At 36.2% G+C, this 17,270-nt stretch overlaps 1 protein-coding gene across 1 annotated transcript; it reads left to right on the top strand.

Moving 5' to 3' along the window:
- On the top strand, positions 7,844–12,127 carry LOC18774711 (auxin response factor 18). The gene is made up of 5 exons (XM_020567087.1): positions 7,844–8,120; positions 8,224–9,552; positions 10,546–11,450; positions 11,606–11,671; positions 11,846–12,127. Exons 2-5 carry the CDS (start codon positions 8,446–8,448, stop codon positions 11,925–11,927), a joined length of 2,160 nt encoding a protein of 719 aa, XP_020422676.1. The 5' UTR covers positions 7,844–8,120; positions 8,224–8,445; the 3' UTR covers positions 11,928–12,127.

Below are 17,270 nucleotides of genomic sequence, written 5' to 3'. Positions count from 1 at the left end.
TGATTTCTCATACCTAGACTTACCAAACATAAGAAAGCAATTGATTTCCCATTCTCAAGTCTCCTTTCTCATAAACCAAACGAGTTGGAGTTCGAACTTGAAATAACTGGTCTGCAAATCAAAGCTTTTTTCACTAGGCTAGACCCGTTGCCACTAATGGGGCTTTTGTTGTGGACTTGATGTATTTTTAGAGAATGGTTGAGGTAAAAGGCTCCAAAGATTCACCAAGGCTCACGTGATATTTCCCTAGAAGGCCACCAAACAGAACAAGATCTGAATTTATATATACAAACAAAACCAAAAAAAAAAAAAAAAAGGTGAACATATATATACATATATATAGGACTCAATTTTGTCTTCAACTGACCTTTGATGAGCTAATTTTCAATACAATTTTTCATATCATATCTATATGATCATGAGCTCATTTACTCAAGCCATCTGCTGCATGTGCACATTATTGAGTTGAGGTGATCCACTGACCACTATGTGTGGCTGTGATGTACCAATTCTATATAGCTAACCCAATTTGATTGAAAACAAACAAGATTGACCTGAGTCAGCAAATGGAATTATTGGTACAAGTACAACTATGTATATTAAGATCAACTCAGCAATTGTTGAGAAATACTTTAATGTCATGTTCTTATAACTTTGGATATTCATCTCTCTCATCACGTGACGTGAGTTTTTTGAAACGAAATTACTTTATGAACAATTTTTATTAGTATGGATGTAATTTTGTAAGGAAATAAGAAAGCTAGAGAGACGTATAAATTTAGAGGCCCATCTCATAGAAGTTGTTTCTAAATTAGAATGTTAAGTTTTTAACTTATTCTTAACAACCGAACAACCTCTTTGGACCTAGTTGAATTGATCCATGTCTTTGGTTTGCTTCAAAATGATTATGGGTTCGAGCCCTCATGGTTCCTCTGTGTATGAGTTTCGAGTTTTTATAAAATAAACAATAGCTAAAATTTGCCCTTTATTTTCATAAATATTAGTTTTTTTCAAAAACTTTCAAAAATAACCAAAAACTCGTATAAAAAGATTCAAATGCCCTCAAATCCACATAAACCTAAAAAGCAAAACCATATCAGATAAAAATTTGAGAATCCTTGTACGCACACTTGAAGAACTATTGCAGCCCTAACTATATGTGAGTGCAGTTCTTCTTATTCTTCGTTTTACTTGCTTCTTGTTCGATTACTTCTATGTTTTAGTTGTTTTAACTTTCATGATAGTCTTAAGTTTTGATTGTTCCTTTCTACTCTAAGTTTGGGGTAACAAGGCTTCCCATATATTTTGGCTTCTAGACTTGTTCCCATGTATTTTGCTTTCCTTGTTTTATTGGGCGTAAAATGTCAGTGCTTTTTTATCATAAATAATTCCATTAAAGGATGAGTTTTTTTTTTTTGTTTTTTTTTTTGGGTTCAAATTAAAGGATGATTAGAGAGAAAAAAGAAAGAGGTTTATTTAGAGAGAAATTATTGTGTACTTAGTATTCTCTTCCAATTTTGCCACATGCTATTACTGTTGCACACAAGAATTTTTGTATTTACAAGTTACTTCCTTTTCAAATTTTGAAGGATTTCGCCTTGGGTTTCTTTACTAAGTCGTGAAATAATTATCCTATGCGGCAGCCTATTGAAGAATATTTAGAATAGCTTTTATTTTTTAATACAAACGATATTGAAAGAGAGAAAGGCGAGCCTAAAGCCTCAGGGTTTAAAAACAACGTACTAGAGTTGATCACTGATTAGAAATAGAATACCATAGGTTTATAATGGGCTGGGCCTTACATTAAGGGCATGGGCCAAGAATCAACCCACTAAGTTTTAGAGGGAGAAATGAGATAGACAATAGTAAAGTATAATAGGCGTGTAGATAATGAAAAGAGAGTGAATGATCCCAAGCATGTGTATTGGGGTCAACCCTTAGGATCCATTTAGCATGTGATTTTGCTTCTTGTTTTGTTTCTTTTTTGACCTTTTTCTTGTAAAATCGGCAATGTAATAAATAATATTTATTTAGTGTGTAAGCCTTTATAGGTCCAATGACATAAAGCTAGCTGAAGAAATCCAAATTCTCCTTGCAATCAAAAGCAACATAAACTAATGTATTTGTGTTTAAATTTTTAGTGACACTAAAGAAAGTTTCAAGGGGTCAGAAACCAAAAGGATGCAAACATAGGATGAATAAAATAGTGCGACTAGAGAGCATTGGGCATTAGTAAAGGGCTTGTAGTTTAAATGATTAAGAGTATTTATCTCCGCACATGATGTTCTAATTTCGATTCCCTCCTCTCTAATATCACTTCTATAAAATAAAATATAAACTTTCAACATTAAGCAAGCACAATGAGATGTCGGAAACACACACAGAAAAACATAAAAATGATGATATTAAAATAAAAATAAAAACACATTAATTATGAATATTAGAGAGTTCCAACTTTCAACGAAAGGGTATAAGAAAGAGTCCAACACAGATGACAAAAGGGAGGCAGCGGCCACACGGCCCTTGGCTGGTTGTGTGTTGACATACTTGTGTTTGTATACTATGTACATAATAAAATCATAATCCTAGAGTTATTAAATTTGTTCATTAAACTTCCTCATCGTCAAATATACGTGTGATGGTGCGAGATCAAAGCTTAAACACTGAGTGATATGATATGTATACAAATTTTATGATATGTTTGTTTTTCTTAAACACGTCATTCTTTAATTGAATTTATTATGCCAGTTAGCACTCGCGCAACGCAAATTACATGCGGATACAAAAAAAACTTGTAAGCAAAATGTGAGTGTTGGGCTCAACCTAGCAATCAACTGGAGCACGATGTTCACATGCAACCATTAACTATTGAATGGGATTGAATTGGATTGGATCTTCGGTTGACTCTCTTGAAAGCTTTTTGCTACTTTTGTATCTCTCTTATTAGTCAGATTCTTATCTCCTGCTGCTGCATAGCCAATGTACCAATCTCTGGTACAATGGACAATGGTCCCTCCTCCATCACACCACCACTTGCTGAAAATGGTCACCACCCTAAACTCAGCCAAACCAAACCAACCATAACAAACAAAGGAAGCAACCTCTCTGCGCTCTTTGAGTTGTGCCATTTAAATACTTTTGTCCAAGACTTTTCACCAGAAAATTGAACATTATTTCTCCAGTTGGAACACTTTTATCCTTTTAGGCCCAATTTGTATTCACTTTTTACACAACGCTCTGGTAATTGTACCTACAAAAGGAGGGTTTTAATTTGTAACTCATGCAAATGGTGTCTAACTCAATAGACTAACGGTCTCAAGTTTAAATTTTATGGCACTTTAGTCGTGTGTGTGTGTGTGAAAAATCTCAAAAAAAAAATTGTGACTCATAGTCCGAGGATGAGCATTGATATCAAGATTTATGTCAACTTGACCCTTTTTTTTTCCATGGATATAATACTTCAGGGCCAATTTTTTGTGGAATTGTGTTTGGGATAGTGGCTTGCGCACGAAAGAGCGATTGTTATTTACATTTCTCATTTGTGAATTATACATAATATTCTATGTTTCATTAAGTACAATTTGGGGTTAGGTATGCTAAACATTCAATCCAACTAAAAAATTGGATATGTTTGGATGGTTAAAAGTAATGTATGGACGGTTGGGAGTTGCTCTCGCTCGAGTGGCGTATGACTCTTAGCATTTTCTTATTTGTGGATGTAAAAAATGTGTGTTTAAGTAAAATGGGGGATGCTAAAAATTCAATCCAGCTCCAAATTTGGTCATGTTTGAATATGGTTAAAGGAAACTCAAATTGAAGGTTAACAACTAATAATACATCTCTTGGGTTTTAGTTGGGTTGCGTCATATATATGATATGAGTGTGAGCCCGACATTCTTCTAAGTAAAAAGAAAAAAAGAAAGAAAGAAAGAAAGTTACGGGCCCACGTCACAGCTTTGAAACGATGTGTTTTCAGATAATTGTCGGGTGGTGTATGGTCCCTTTTCAGCTCTCCCCGATCCTGCACGTACACGTGTCACGAGATCCGCCCTTTTATAAACACCGAGTCGACTTAAGGAGAGTTTCTTCGCGATGAACTCAGAAACCCCAAAACGACAGAGATTTCGTGGACTGTCGCACGGAGTGGGCCCCATAATCCTCCAGTGCATTAAAAATCTACAGATGTGGCAGTGACATGTCAGCATAATCCTCCTCCTCCTCAGGTCAAAACTCGTACGACCTCTCTCTCTCTCTCATCATCCGTCCTCATGGGTTGTCTGTCTCTAGCTGTCCAACTCTCCTTCTCTCGCTCCTCCGCCTTACGCAGAAGGGAAAGTTGGTCTGTGGTTGAATGCGCGCCACGGCGCACTTTAGCGAAGGCCCGTAGAAGACAGGACTTGTCTTGTCCCCACTGGTTTTATTATTATTTTAATCTCTTTTTTTTATTTTTTGTTTGAACAATGACAGTCTAACCGGCAGTAGCGTCAGTTGGGTTGTCGTTTTAAGGAGGCCAACCAAACACAAAGATGTCGTTGGGTGATTTTTTTTTTTTCTCTTTCGTTTTCGTTTATTCTTCAAGCATTTAGTGTGTGTGGGGGAAGAGAACAAAAATGGAAATTGTGGAAGTAGCATAAAGGTATGCTGCTTTGGGATTTTTGAAACATGATATAAAATATAAATGCAGCTTGGATCGAATTAAATTGGATTGAATGGTGTGATTGTTTGCTACTTTTTCCAGCTCATCTAATAGCTTTAATATTGGACCTTCCATTGGCCTTGTAGGAGTTGGAACAAACAAGAAATTACAGGGACCAAACTGTTTGATAATTGACTAGCTTTGCATGTATCGATCCTTGGCCTTCTTCACATGGTGCAATACCCTACCAACAACTACATGGACCAAACTTTTCCTTTTTCTCACATACCTTGGTTTGAGTTCATCACTAATAAAACGCCACTTGTACATGTCATTTTGGGACTCATAAACAAGATACGCGACATACAATTTAATTTATGTTTCCTGATATGTGACGTTAATATTATTTAAACACGTAACTTGAATAAACATATAAAATAACATGTCAGACTGTTTATTTGACGATGAAATACTTTTAAGAGCTCTCTTTAAAGAGATTTGGGCAGTAGCTAGCGTCGGCAGCCAAAGTTGATTTTCTCATCCAAAAAACCAAAAAAGGGTCCAATTCTAAAGGACCACAGAGAGTAAAAGAGTTTCAAGGGAAGCAAACAAAACCAGAGGTTGATGAGACCCCACACATAATAGGGTTGGTTGGCATGATTATGGAGACGGCAAATTTGTACGTTAATTGGACCAAGGATGTTGGCCTAAGCATAAGATAAGAAATGGTTAGAAAAACCACCTAATTTCATATATATAGACATGCTAAATTTAATTGCAAGGTCACGTCATTTATTTCTTGTCTCAACCTTGTGTTTTTGGTATCAATTCTCATATGCTTGCCCAACCGATTAATTTAAATTAAATTAAATTGATTTAATTTGATTTCTCTATGGGATTGGCAATTGATGCAACAAGCCTTGGCTTTATAGGCTTAAACTAAAAGGTAAAAAAGAATGCCTAAAGCATGCCTAGAGGCTAAGAGGGGGCCTCTTTCTTTCCTCCTTTTTCATTAATAATGTAACAATTATGACATTCTTTAAGAGGCCTCATTGGCTTGATGTTATCTGTCGGGATTGATGTTGTTCCTGTTACTTCACCAAAAGCTTTCAACCATTTCACAAAAGAGGGATTTTCCGTAACAGATTTGATGTTGTTACTTATTAATAAAAATATGATAAATGTCAAAAACATTTTTACTAATAATGTGTTTTCTTTCACAATATATTTTACATTCAAAACTATCTATATAGTTTTGGAATTGAAGAGTTAACTTTCTACTCTTACACGATTAGAATTTATTAGGGTTTGAAAGATGTTTTAAATGACCATTTATAACGAAAGAATTTTAAATGTAGACGCAATTTCAGTATCATGAAGATTAAAAGTAAATTGGAAACAGTTGATTTGACCTAAAATCTACCAAAGTGTTAAATTTATTTTTATTTAAACAAATAAGTAAACATACTATATATACTAGCTTCTCTGCACGCGCTTCCGCGCTTGCGAGAGGTTTTTTTAAAAAAATAAGTAAATTTATTTTAGAATTAAAAAAGATAATGAGTAGTTGTGTTCCATAAAAATAGGATCCATTATCTGCTTTTTCTTTTTCTTTTAATTTTTTTAAATATGAAAAAGTGTAAATTTACCATATTATCCCCATTTAATTAATAATTTGAATTCTTAATGTTTGCATTAACCAAGAGCATTTTCTGGTATTTTGAATGTTTCACCATTCTCTGCCTTTTGCTTTATATATATAGATAAAATAAAAAAAACATTGTTAAGTAAAGACATAACTTTGTGAAATGGTTGTGACATATTGAGATTCTCTAGTCTCCGTCTAAAGTTATGCTTAGGTAATGTTGACAAATCTTTTGAAAAGTAGTTGGTGTTTTTCCTCAATTTGCCGTTTTCGTCTTGTAGCTCATGACCATCACTTTTGGCTTCTACTCAGGCCTTGAATATTTTGAGAAGTTGTATCCAAAAAACAAAGAAAAATGATTTGAGATGTTTTTTCGGTGAGAAATATTTGAGAAGTTGTACGAAGAAAAATAAATAAATTTATGTTTTAGAAAAACACTTGTGTAAAGTTCCTTAACTAGAAACAGAAAAACTTAACGTGAGAGTAATTTTTTGGTAAGACTCTAACATCGTTGTGTAACATGCTAATACAATATTATGAATCCAACCAAATTATAACACATTTACAATTAAACCTTTAAATCCTAAGTTGTGAACCCTAAATCCAGTACAAATTTATAGTGGACAATGATTTGAACACTATTATTTTAGGCTCATTTATTTATTCTCTGAATGCAAAAAATGAACTGTAAACTATATAGTTTGAAGTGCATATGAGCAAAAGAGAAGTGTCGAACATTACAATTTGTGCAGACTTATAATAATACATCAATAATTTTCAGAGCGATTCCTTCCTACTAATAAGTGAACATACACACTTACTGTGTGAGCGAGCGTATACACTCTTCTCTCTTGTCAGGAAGAGAAGAGAGAAGAGTGTATACACCCTACTACCACTCCTCCCGAGTCTCCACACAAAGCAACCGCTTCTCATCTCTTTTACAATTTCACCCTTTTTACCAACGCTCCTTTACCTATCACACCCCCTTCACCGGCCCCGACCAAAACATCGCGGACCCCCACTTCCCCACCAAACACTCCCCTACGCTCCCTCCTGCGCGTGTTCCTCATTTTCCCATTAACCATGCGCGTGCCACTTCCGTCACGCTCCCGCGAGATGGAGTGCACAAAATCCCCCAAAGGTTGGTACTAATCCTACGAGCTAGTTAACCGTTAACCAAGGGAAAATCAAAGAAGAGTCAAGTTTAACTCGAGGTTGAGTTAAAGTTTGTCTTTTTGACTGCTCTGATTTCGGAGCCAGTCCAAGTTCTAGTTACTGGTTACTTAGTTTCACTCGCGATATTTTCTCATTTTATCGCTAATTCTTTGATTTGATTTGTTAAATTTCAAGAAGAAAAAGAAAAACCCATTAATCTTATTGGTTTAAAGATTTGTTTTGTTTCGGTTCTGGAGAGAGAAAACCTCCATGTCTTCAGATCTGATTACATCTGAATGAATATATGAACGACAAAAACGAAGATAAGGAGGAAAAATTCAGGTGAGAGAGACACGGTGAGAGAAGAGAGAGAGAGAGAGAGAGAGAGAGAGAGAGAGAGAGAGTGACCTGATCTTATTAAAGCTTGGAGCTTTTTAAAGTAATGTAGCTAATTCACAGTGAGAAAAAGCAGATGGCTACTGGGTAGTGAGAGAATCTAAACAGTCATTCTCTCTCTGATTCCTGTGTGTTACATTGAAGTGAAACAAGAAGAAGGGAAGGGGCTAAAGCAAGCAAAGACAGAGATGAAAGAATTGGAGTAAAAAAGTGAACCCCACACACACTCGACACTCCTATTTGGTACAATTATTTTTTATTGTGACGATTTTGTTGTACCCAACAAAGGTAAAAACTGCGAATTTAATGCCGTGATTGTTAGAGGTCCACTTTTTATTCACTTTGTTTTTGTATTAACTCATTTTGGGATCTTTGTTTTTCTTGCTCACAGCATTTACTCACTGAATCAGCAAAAGCTCTCTCAAAAAAGTGCAAAGCTTTTTCCCTTTTCTTCTTCGTTACCATGAAGTTGAAGCCTTTATTGCCTTGAACCAACAGCAACATTCTAACAACAACAACAACAACAACAACCACCAAAACCAGAAAACAAAAAAACCCCAAAACACTCACTGTTTTTCTTCATCCGGGTACCTTTTGAAATTGACCCAAAACCATGAGAGACTCAGAGAGAAGCTTGGATCCTCAGCTATGGCACGCCTGTGCCGGAGGCATGGTCCACATGCCTCCGGTGAACTCAAAAGTCTTCTACTTTCCACAAGGCCACGCAGAGCACGCTCAAGCCCATGTCGATTTCTCATCAGCCTCCCTCAGAATCCCATCTCTCATTCTCTGTAGAGTGGCCTCCATCAAATTCATGGCGGACCCAGAAACCGACGAGGTCTTCGCCAAGATTAAGCTAAACCCAATTGAAAACAACGAGCCTTATGCCTCGGATGAAGACTCCATGGAGGCTGATGGGTCTGAAAATCAAGAAAAGCCAGCATCTTTCGCTAAGACTCTGACCCAATCGGACGCTAACAATGGCGGTGGGTTCTCTGTACCCAGGTACTGCGCTGAAACCATTTTTCCTCGATTGGATTACTCGGCCGACCCGCCGGTCCAGACCGTGATTGCTAAGGACGTTCATAGCGAGATATGGAAGTTCAGGCACATTTACAGAGGCACGCCCAGGCGCCATTTGTTGACCACTGGGTGGAGCACATTTGTGAACCAGAAGAAGTTGGTGGCTGGCGACTCGATTGTGTTCTTGAGAGCTGAAAATGGTGATCTTTGTGTCGGGATTAGGCGAGCCAAGAGAGGATTGGATGGCGCTGGTGGGCCTGAATTGGCATCTGGGTGGAACAACAGCCATGGAGGAGGCTCTGGAGCTTGTGTTCTTCCATATGGTGGGTTCTCTGTGTTTTTGAGAGAGGAGGAGAACAAGATGGTGAGAAACGGGGGTGGGAATTTGAGTCCCAATGGGAATTTGAGAGGGAAGGGGAGAGTGAGGCCTGAAAGTGTTGTTGAAGCTGCAACTATGGCGGCAAATGGGCAGGCGTTTGAGGTGGTTTATTATCCGAGGGCCAGCACGCCGGAGTTTTGCGTTAAGGCCTCGGCGGTGAGGGCGGCGATGAGGGTGCAGTGGTGCTCAGGAATGAGGTTCAAGATGGCGTTTGAGACTGAGGACTCATCTAGGATCAGCTGGTTCATGGGTACAATTGCTTCTGTTCAGGTTTCTGACCCAATTCGCTGGCCCAATTCCCCTTGGAGACTTCTACAGGTATTGTATTGTTCTGTGATTTGGTGCTCAAATTTTACTTCGTTTTTGGAATTTTGTTGTCTATATTTTTATTTATTTATTTATTTATTTTCTGAGGTTGTGTTCTTGGGGCTGTTCTTGCATGTTGTCCTGTTTGGTTTGTTGGTAGGGACTAGGGAGAGAACAATCAGATTTCTCTTCCCTCATATCATGTCATGTCTTGCATCTTTTGCCTTGTATCAGTTTGTGAAAATTCTTGAATCCGAGGTCTCGAGGTTTTGGCTCTTCTCATTTGGTTAGATGTGCTGAAATGTTTTTGAGTGAATCAGAGTGTTTTTAGCTTTTTGACCCATTTGCATGGCTAAGACAAAAATGATTTACAACATGCCAAATTCACAGTTTTTCATCTCCCCCATCTTATTTTGGCGAATTGCTGCGGTTCTTGCTTCCTTTATGTTCGTCGGCCACCATCCTTGTGTGCTTGGGCTGTAAATGCGGTCTGAAGCACCAAACTTCTGTTGCTGTTAGAACAGGTGTCTGACATGACTTTCATGGAGCTCACATGCTGCCATGATTCGATATGGTCATTCATAGTAGTGTGGGACATAACATTAGAGAATCTATATTGTTTTAGTTGTGGAACATTTCAGCCTTTCTGCTGAAGTTCCTAAATATTCTAAACAGAACACATCATGTCCAGTCCTCTTAGTTGATAAGAATGTTATCATCATTCTTAAGCCAAACTCATCCCATCGGTCTTACTTTGCGCAGGAAGAATTGTAAGTTATGTTATAAGAAAATTTATGAACTCTACATGGAAAGACAATATTAACACTGTTCTTTAGTACAGCCAAACTGTTTAACTATAGACTCAATTTTTTTGTATGTTCCCTTCTATTGATGAATATGTTGCAATTATGTCCTATTTGTAGTCTGTTTAAAAAGTGCAACCTCATTTGATCCTGCTGTGCATCACTTCCCATTTACATCTATTGACAAATCACCATATTACAGGTGACGTGGGATGAGCCAGATTTGTTACAGAATGTGAAGTGTGTCAGCCCATGGTTGATTGAACTGGTATCAAATTTTCCCATGATCCACATGTCACCCTTTTCACCACCAAGAAAGAAGTTGCGTCTCCCGCAACCAGACTTTACTCTTGATGGGCAATTAACATTGCCATCATTTTCAGGCAACCCCCTCGGGCCCAGCAGCCCCTTGTGTTGTCTACCTGACAACACTCCTGCAGGCATACAGGGAGCCAGGCATGCTCAATTTAGAATATCTTTATCAGATCTCCACGTTAACAACAAACTGCAGTCGGGGCTGTTCCAATCCAGTTTCCAGCGGTTCGATCAAAATTCTAGAATCTCCAGTGGCATTAGAGCAGGCCATACAAGCAGCAATGAAAACCTTTCTTGCTTGCTGACAATGGGGAATTCTAGTCAGAACTCGGAGAAATCTGATAATGTGAAGAAACACCAGTTTTTACTCTTTGGTCAACCAATACTTACCGAGCAGCAGATTTCTCGGAGCTGTTCCAGTGATGCAGTTTCACAACTTCTTACTGGGAAAGATTCAAAAGATGGGAACCAAGATAGAACAAAGTTTCTTTCTGATGGTTCAAAATCTGCACATGGGATGCAAGTTTCACTAGAAAAATCCTCTAATGCTGGGTTTCCATGGAATAAGGATTTTCAAGGTTCTGACTTTGACCTGGAAACCGGTCATTGCAAGGTTTTCATGGAGTCAGAGGATGTGGGACGGACTCTGGACCTCTCGGTTCTTGGCTCTTATGAAGAGCTGTACAGGAGGCTGGCCAACATGTTTGGAATAGAAAAACCACAGATGCTGAGCCATGTTCTTTACCGGGATGTGACAGGTGCTGTTAAACAAACTGGAGTTGAACCATTCAGGTATCATTTATTATGTTATATCTTTCTTTTCTTAACTATTGTCTATGAATTTTGAACTCTGCATGGAGTCTTAACTCCCATTTCAGGTGAATTTGGTTTCATCAGCGATATATTTATTCGCTTTTCTTTTCTCTCTCCTTTTGTTGGCAATGCAGTGATTTTATGAAAAAAGCAAAAAGACTGACTATTCTAACACATCCAACCGATGAAAGTATTGGCAGGTAAGTGAAAAAAATGATCTCACGCTTAATAGATATATATATGGATCTCTCTTCCAATGCATTCATTTCTCTTCCAAACATATGGAGAAACTTTCCAATCTAATGTTGAATATATGAGAAGAGCTTCCTACGTGGATATTGATTTAACATGAAACTTGAAAAACTGTTTTGCAGGACGTGGATTCGAGGGATGCAAAATGCGGAAAATGGACTCAGCGCAACAAATAAGACTGGTCCTTTGAGCATATTTGCTTAGTCTAGTATGGCATTTGAGACTAAATGCCAAGAATACTGAATGAATGTTGAAGTTGTTCGCTTAATTTCTAGTTTAGGAGAAATGGGATATTGAACTCCTCTTATTAACTGTGTCATCTTGGTATATTTCTCGTGCTAAGTGTACATGTTGTACTCAATATTAATAAAGCCCAATGTTATGGTGAAAATTTTGCATGCCTGTCATCTCTGCAAGTGATCTATTTTCTTTTAAGACTCAGAGGTCATGTTCTCACCTACATAGTGTTTCTAGGAAATGCAAAGAAGATTTCACTCAAACACATCTTCAGCATTTCCATGCTTTTGAAAAATCAACAAACATATTTGCATTTAAGAGAATGACCAAGTTCAATGGCCAGTTCAACCTTCATTAACCCAATTGAAGTTAGAAGAATTTTATGTTGGCTTCATGGTAAGATGAATGATGACACCAAATTAACATGCACCCTTATGTCATGTGTCAGGCAAAAAAAAAAAAAAAGAACCACTCTAATTTTGTAGTATTATTCATACAATACCATATCAAAAAATTGAAAAGGAAAATAGTGCAAAGTAGGTTTAGTTAAAAATGAAAAACAAAACAAAAATCATGATGAACCCACTGGTTGTTGGGATTCTTAAAAGACATGAAAAACCCACTGGTTGTTGGGATTTGTTTTTAAGAAAACCAGGTGCTTGGTTGGCTTCCATGATATGCATGTTAAGCTTGAAGCCAATTACATGTGAAGTAGATTCCAACAAAATGGTATATAGAGACAGATAGACTTTAATACCTCCACTCTTAGCTGCCAATAGTACACAAAAATATCTCCCATATTCTCAAATAAAAGAACAAATTCAGAAGAAAAAAAAAAAAAAAAAAAGAATCCCATAAACAAGTCAAAAACATGTTTATGGTGAAATGGAATCTAAGATGATTGAAAAAGGTGAAGGGCTTTTGGGTTCATGAAATTAGCATTTTGTTTTTTACTTTATTGAATTGGCTTTTGCTGTGGTTGGATGTGCACTGGCAAACAATGTACCCATGTCCTACTCTTTGGTTTTTTTTTTTTCCATTCCATTCCAAGTGTCTTACATTTTTGCCCTTTTATGGTCCAAAGAAAAGAAAATAAAACTTTTTTATGCTTCATAGACTGTCTTTTGTCCTTCAACTTCAACATAGTAGAAGAATTGCATGAAAATGAAACTTCATTGAATTTACATTTTCTATTTGCCACTTAGCTTCCACCAAACATTGAACCCTTGACTCATGCTTTATAATATTTTTAGGAACTTTGATCTTCGTGTGCTCAAAAATTTATATATATAGTTATTATTGTGCAGAATTTATGTATTTTTTATTATCCCTCTATGATTTCTTTTCTGTTTTCTTTTCTGTTTACAATGACATTAGCATGATAATAACATGCGGACATCTGGATGAATAATTATATATATATATAATTAACAAGTTATAATCTTTTATTTTTTGGGGTCCAAACAAGTTATAATTTCCAATTAGTGGTCTAATGGTATTAAACATTCTATTAGTGTCCAATTGAGTGATGAAGAGGTCTATACAAATTTTGTAGTTTGCTTATAAAAAAATAAAGTCAGTTGAGAGGGCAACAAAATTATGTTCTCGACCATTTTATAAGGGTAATGATTTCCCCACTTCAATTTTATCTACTTACACTCTTTTTTTAGTTATAAAATAGAGCGTAAGTAGATAAAATTGGAGTAGGGAAATCACCACCCTTTTATAATTGAAATTAAAAGAAATTAAATTTTATATAATTTATTGACATAACCTGGGCGTCAGAGCTTGGGATCTGAAACCCCCTGCCCTGCAATTTGGGTCTGGTCAGTAGTCACAGGTTGAATTTTTCAAACACTAGACCACAATTTTTCTTTATTGTTATTATTTTTTAAATCCCAACAAAAATTAAGTACAAAAACCAAATTAAAAAATTGGATTTCCCAGCCCAAAGCAAACACACACGTGGCGTGGGCCCAAATGACAATTAAGGAAGGCCTGATGACATCAGGAGTCACGTGCGGTCCAACACTAGTGTCGCCTTTTTGATGGCCGGGCCTTTTTTTATTTTTTATTTTTATTTGCGGTCTAAACAGTTGATTTTGGTGGTGGATTGGGTTTAGAGATTAGGGATTTGGGATTGGGATTGGGATTTGACTCCACCTAGTCCACTTCTTGTTGTTTTAACTTGTTAATCACTGAAAACGATGCGTTTTGGTTCAAACTAAGTACACTCAAACCCAAGTGCCTATTTGTTAATTTGGGGTTAATTAGTGACAATTAATTAGGGAAATTGATATTACTTGTTTTGCTTTGAAATTAGAAATGTTCATGTTAGCCAGTAAAGACCATGGAGGACTGTGGGATTGGAAATTGTGATGTTACTCTATTTTTCAAGTTTATTAACAATACAATTATTATGAGAGCCACACCATTTTCTTTCTTAATCATTTACTTGAATTTAGATTTTTGGGTTATCTTTCTTTAAAAGGTTTTTGTATGGTCTTTCTCCATCTTTTGATCTTCTACATCACTTATTTCTACTACAGATAATGGCTTGGCCATGAATCTAATAAACAAAGATTATAGAGAACATGGCAATTTAAAAATATGATCATGTTACTTTGAAAACCTGCAGGGATAAGCTACTCAAATTGGTTAGAGTGAATGTGCTTCTCATTCTGCACTCAAATTTGAATCTTCTTCTTTCATAATTTAGATTAGATTAAAGTAAAACACAATAAAAATTTTTAACAACATGCTTAAAAAACTATAATAATTTTTTTTTTTTTTTTGCTAACATTTCAATGCATCTTTCTCAACTTCATGTTCCAAAATAAAAAGTGAAGGGAAAGTCAAATAGTCAAATGGTCAAAGAAAGGATTGGGGAAAGAGCCAAAGAAGGAGTGAATTGTGCAAAGACATAAACATGTTTACAATAAATTCATATTTTCCTCTCTCAGTTTTTTGCTCTACGTTTTTCAGTTCCAAATTCCGTATATTACGGGATCCGAGTTTCTCGCATTGGGATAGGAAAGTGTCTTAATGGATCATTAACATATCAACAACATAATATCTGCACACAAAAAAAACACTCAACAAAAGATATTGTAAACTTTAAAAATAATAATACTACAGTCTTATAACTATATCATCTTTGGTTTTTTTTTTATGCGAAAAAGAAAATTACAAAACAAAACCCCTAAGACAAGCGAGCCGAAAGAGGTCAAAATAAAAAGGAGATACAATACAACTGATAAGGGAAGAAAGACAGCGTCTCTATGAAAACATGTTGAAATCAAATGGAAGCACCATCAGAGTAAATCTGCCAAATGTCCTTGGACACAGTCAATTATCAATTTGGAGTCCCCTTCTACAATCAGATTTCGCCATTCATGATCAAGAACATGAACTAAAGCATAACGCATGGGAACACCTTTAGCAGCCGTGATTGTTGCCCCTCCAATCTTTGTATTATTATTATTTTCCGGTTCTTTTTAATATTCTTTAAAGCATTACTTAGCTAATGTTGTAAGCATAATTCTTAAGCGGTCCAGCTTGGAAAGCACTGAAAGAAAAATAAATGGATAGACTTAGGTGCTTATCTGCGCAACAAGTGGCAACTGTGCATGAGCTATATGTGCGCAACAAGGACAACGACATAACCAATGTTTGATTGATTACAACATATGGAGAAGTAGATAAATCATAATTCGACATGAATTATAGATATTTTGTTCGGTAGCCCATCTTTTCTCAAACCACAAGATATTGGACCTGCCTGTCATTTATGTCTAAATCACAAAATATTGATTAAGAAGAATAATGCACAAAAGAATTTAAGTAATTTGAGTTGATAGTATATAATAGGGCTCAACACGGTTTGGTTCATCAGATCAAGTGGCTGAGATTGTCCACTAAACCGACTAAGTCATTGCAAGAATATATATGGGACCGACACCAACCCACTACTTGTTCACCGACCACAGTCGGCTCACCAAATCAATGGTTCAGTGCGGGTCAATTTTGGTGAGTTCGAATGAAAACGATGACGAGATTTAGTGACGATGATGACGAGGATGGTGACATGACAACGAGATCTTGAGAGCATCTATGGATGACAAAGGGAGAGAGGACTTCAAGAGAGACGTGACAAAGAGAATTTATTTTCGTTGTGACTAATTGAAGGAGACGAAAGGTAAAAAGATTAATAAGTTAAAATGACAAAAATGTGGTGTGAGGAGGACTATAGTGAGTTTTGAGCCGAACTAATAGGCTTGTGCCGAGTGAAAAATGTGAGTTTTTCAAAGCAAAAAAGAGAGTAATATATGCCGGTTTAGTTTGGTTAAACCACCGATTTGTAAGTTCAAAACCGTGAACAAAACTGGCTGAGTTGATCTTATTTGGCTTTACCATCGAAATTCCAACAAAAGAATAAAACATACCAAATCGGCACCATCGTTCTAGTTCGGCCGGATTGGCCAATTTTTTGTTGCAAATGTCGGACTCTAGCGCAGGAGAGAAACTCTCATGCAACGGGGATAATACTTTTTGCTATCCCCGATCAATAACATAATGAAACGTATGATAACTTTTTCACTTATCATTGTATTATTAATCAAAAATAGCAAAACAATGATACTCTTGTTACAAGAAAAAGAAGAAAAAAAAAATCCTCGCACAAGGCCCTATTAAACCCCCAAAAAAAGAAAGAAAAAAGGGGCCGGAATGTGTAGTATAGACCTATAGAGGTTTTGAAATGAAAATGAGCCCACAAAGTACAAAGTATGAGAGTCCTTAAATATATTACTAGCCTCTCCGCATGCTCTTCCGCGCCTGAGAGAGGTTTTTTTTTTAAAAAAAGTTAAATTTATTTAAGAATTAAAAAAGATAATGGGTAGTTGTGTTCCATAAAAATAGGATCCATTATCTTATTTTTCTTTTTCTTTTTTTATTTTTTTAATATAAAAAAGTGTGAATTTACCATATTATCCTCATTTAATTAATAATTTCAATTCTTAATGTTTACATTAACCAAGGGTATTTTTTGGTATTTTGAATGTTTCATCATTCTCTGCCTTTTACTTTATATATATATAGATAATAGCATAATGGTAAAACCATGTATCCTTTTATCCTTTCCGCACGGTGGTGAAGGTAATGGAAGCTTTCAGATTTTCAGTCCAAAACAGAAAGAGTGGCTATCCATCCACTATCCAAAATTCAAACATAATAGAACCTTTTTGCAGTTTACATTACTTCATTGTCTTCTTCAATCAAGAGTCAGTTTGATATTGATGTGCTGTAAAA

The sequence above is a fragment of the Prunus persica genome, chromosome G6 (assembly GCF_000346465.2).
Source record: "Prunus persica cultivar Lovell chromosome G6, Prunus_persica_NCBIv2, whole genome shotgun sequence".
Classification (NCBI taxonomy): Eukaryota; Viridiplantae; Streptophyta; class Magnoliopsida; order Rosales; family Rosaceae; genus Prunus; species Prunus persica.
This window is presented reverse-complemented; position numbering and strand designations above follow the sequence as displayed.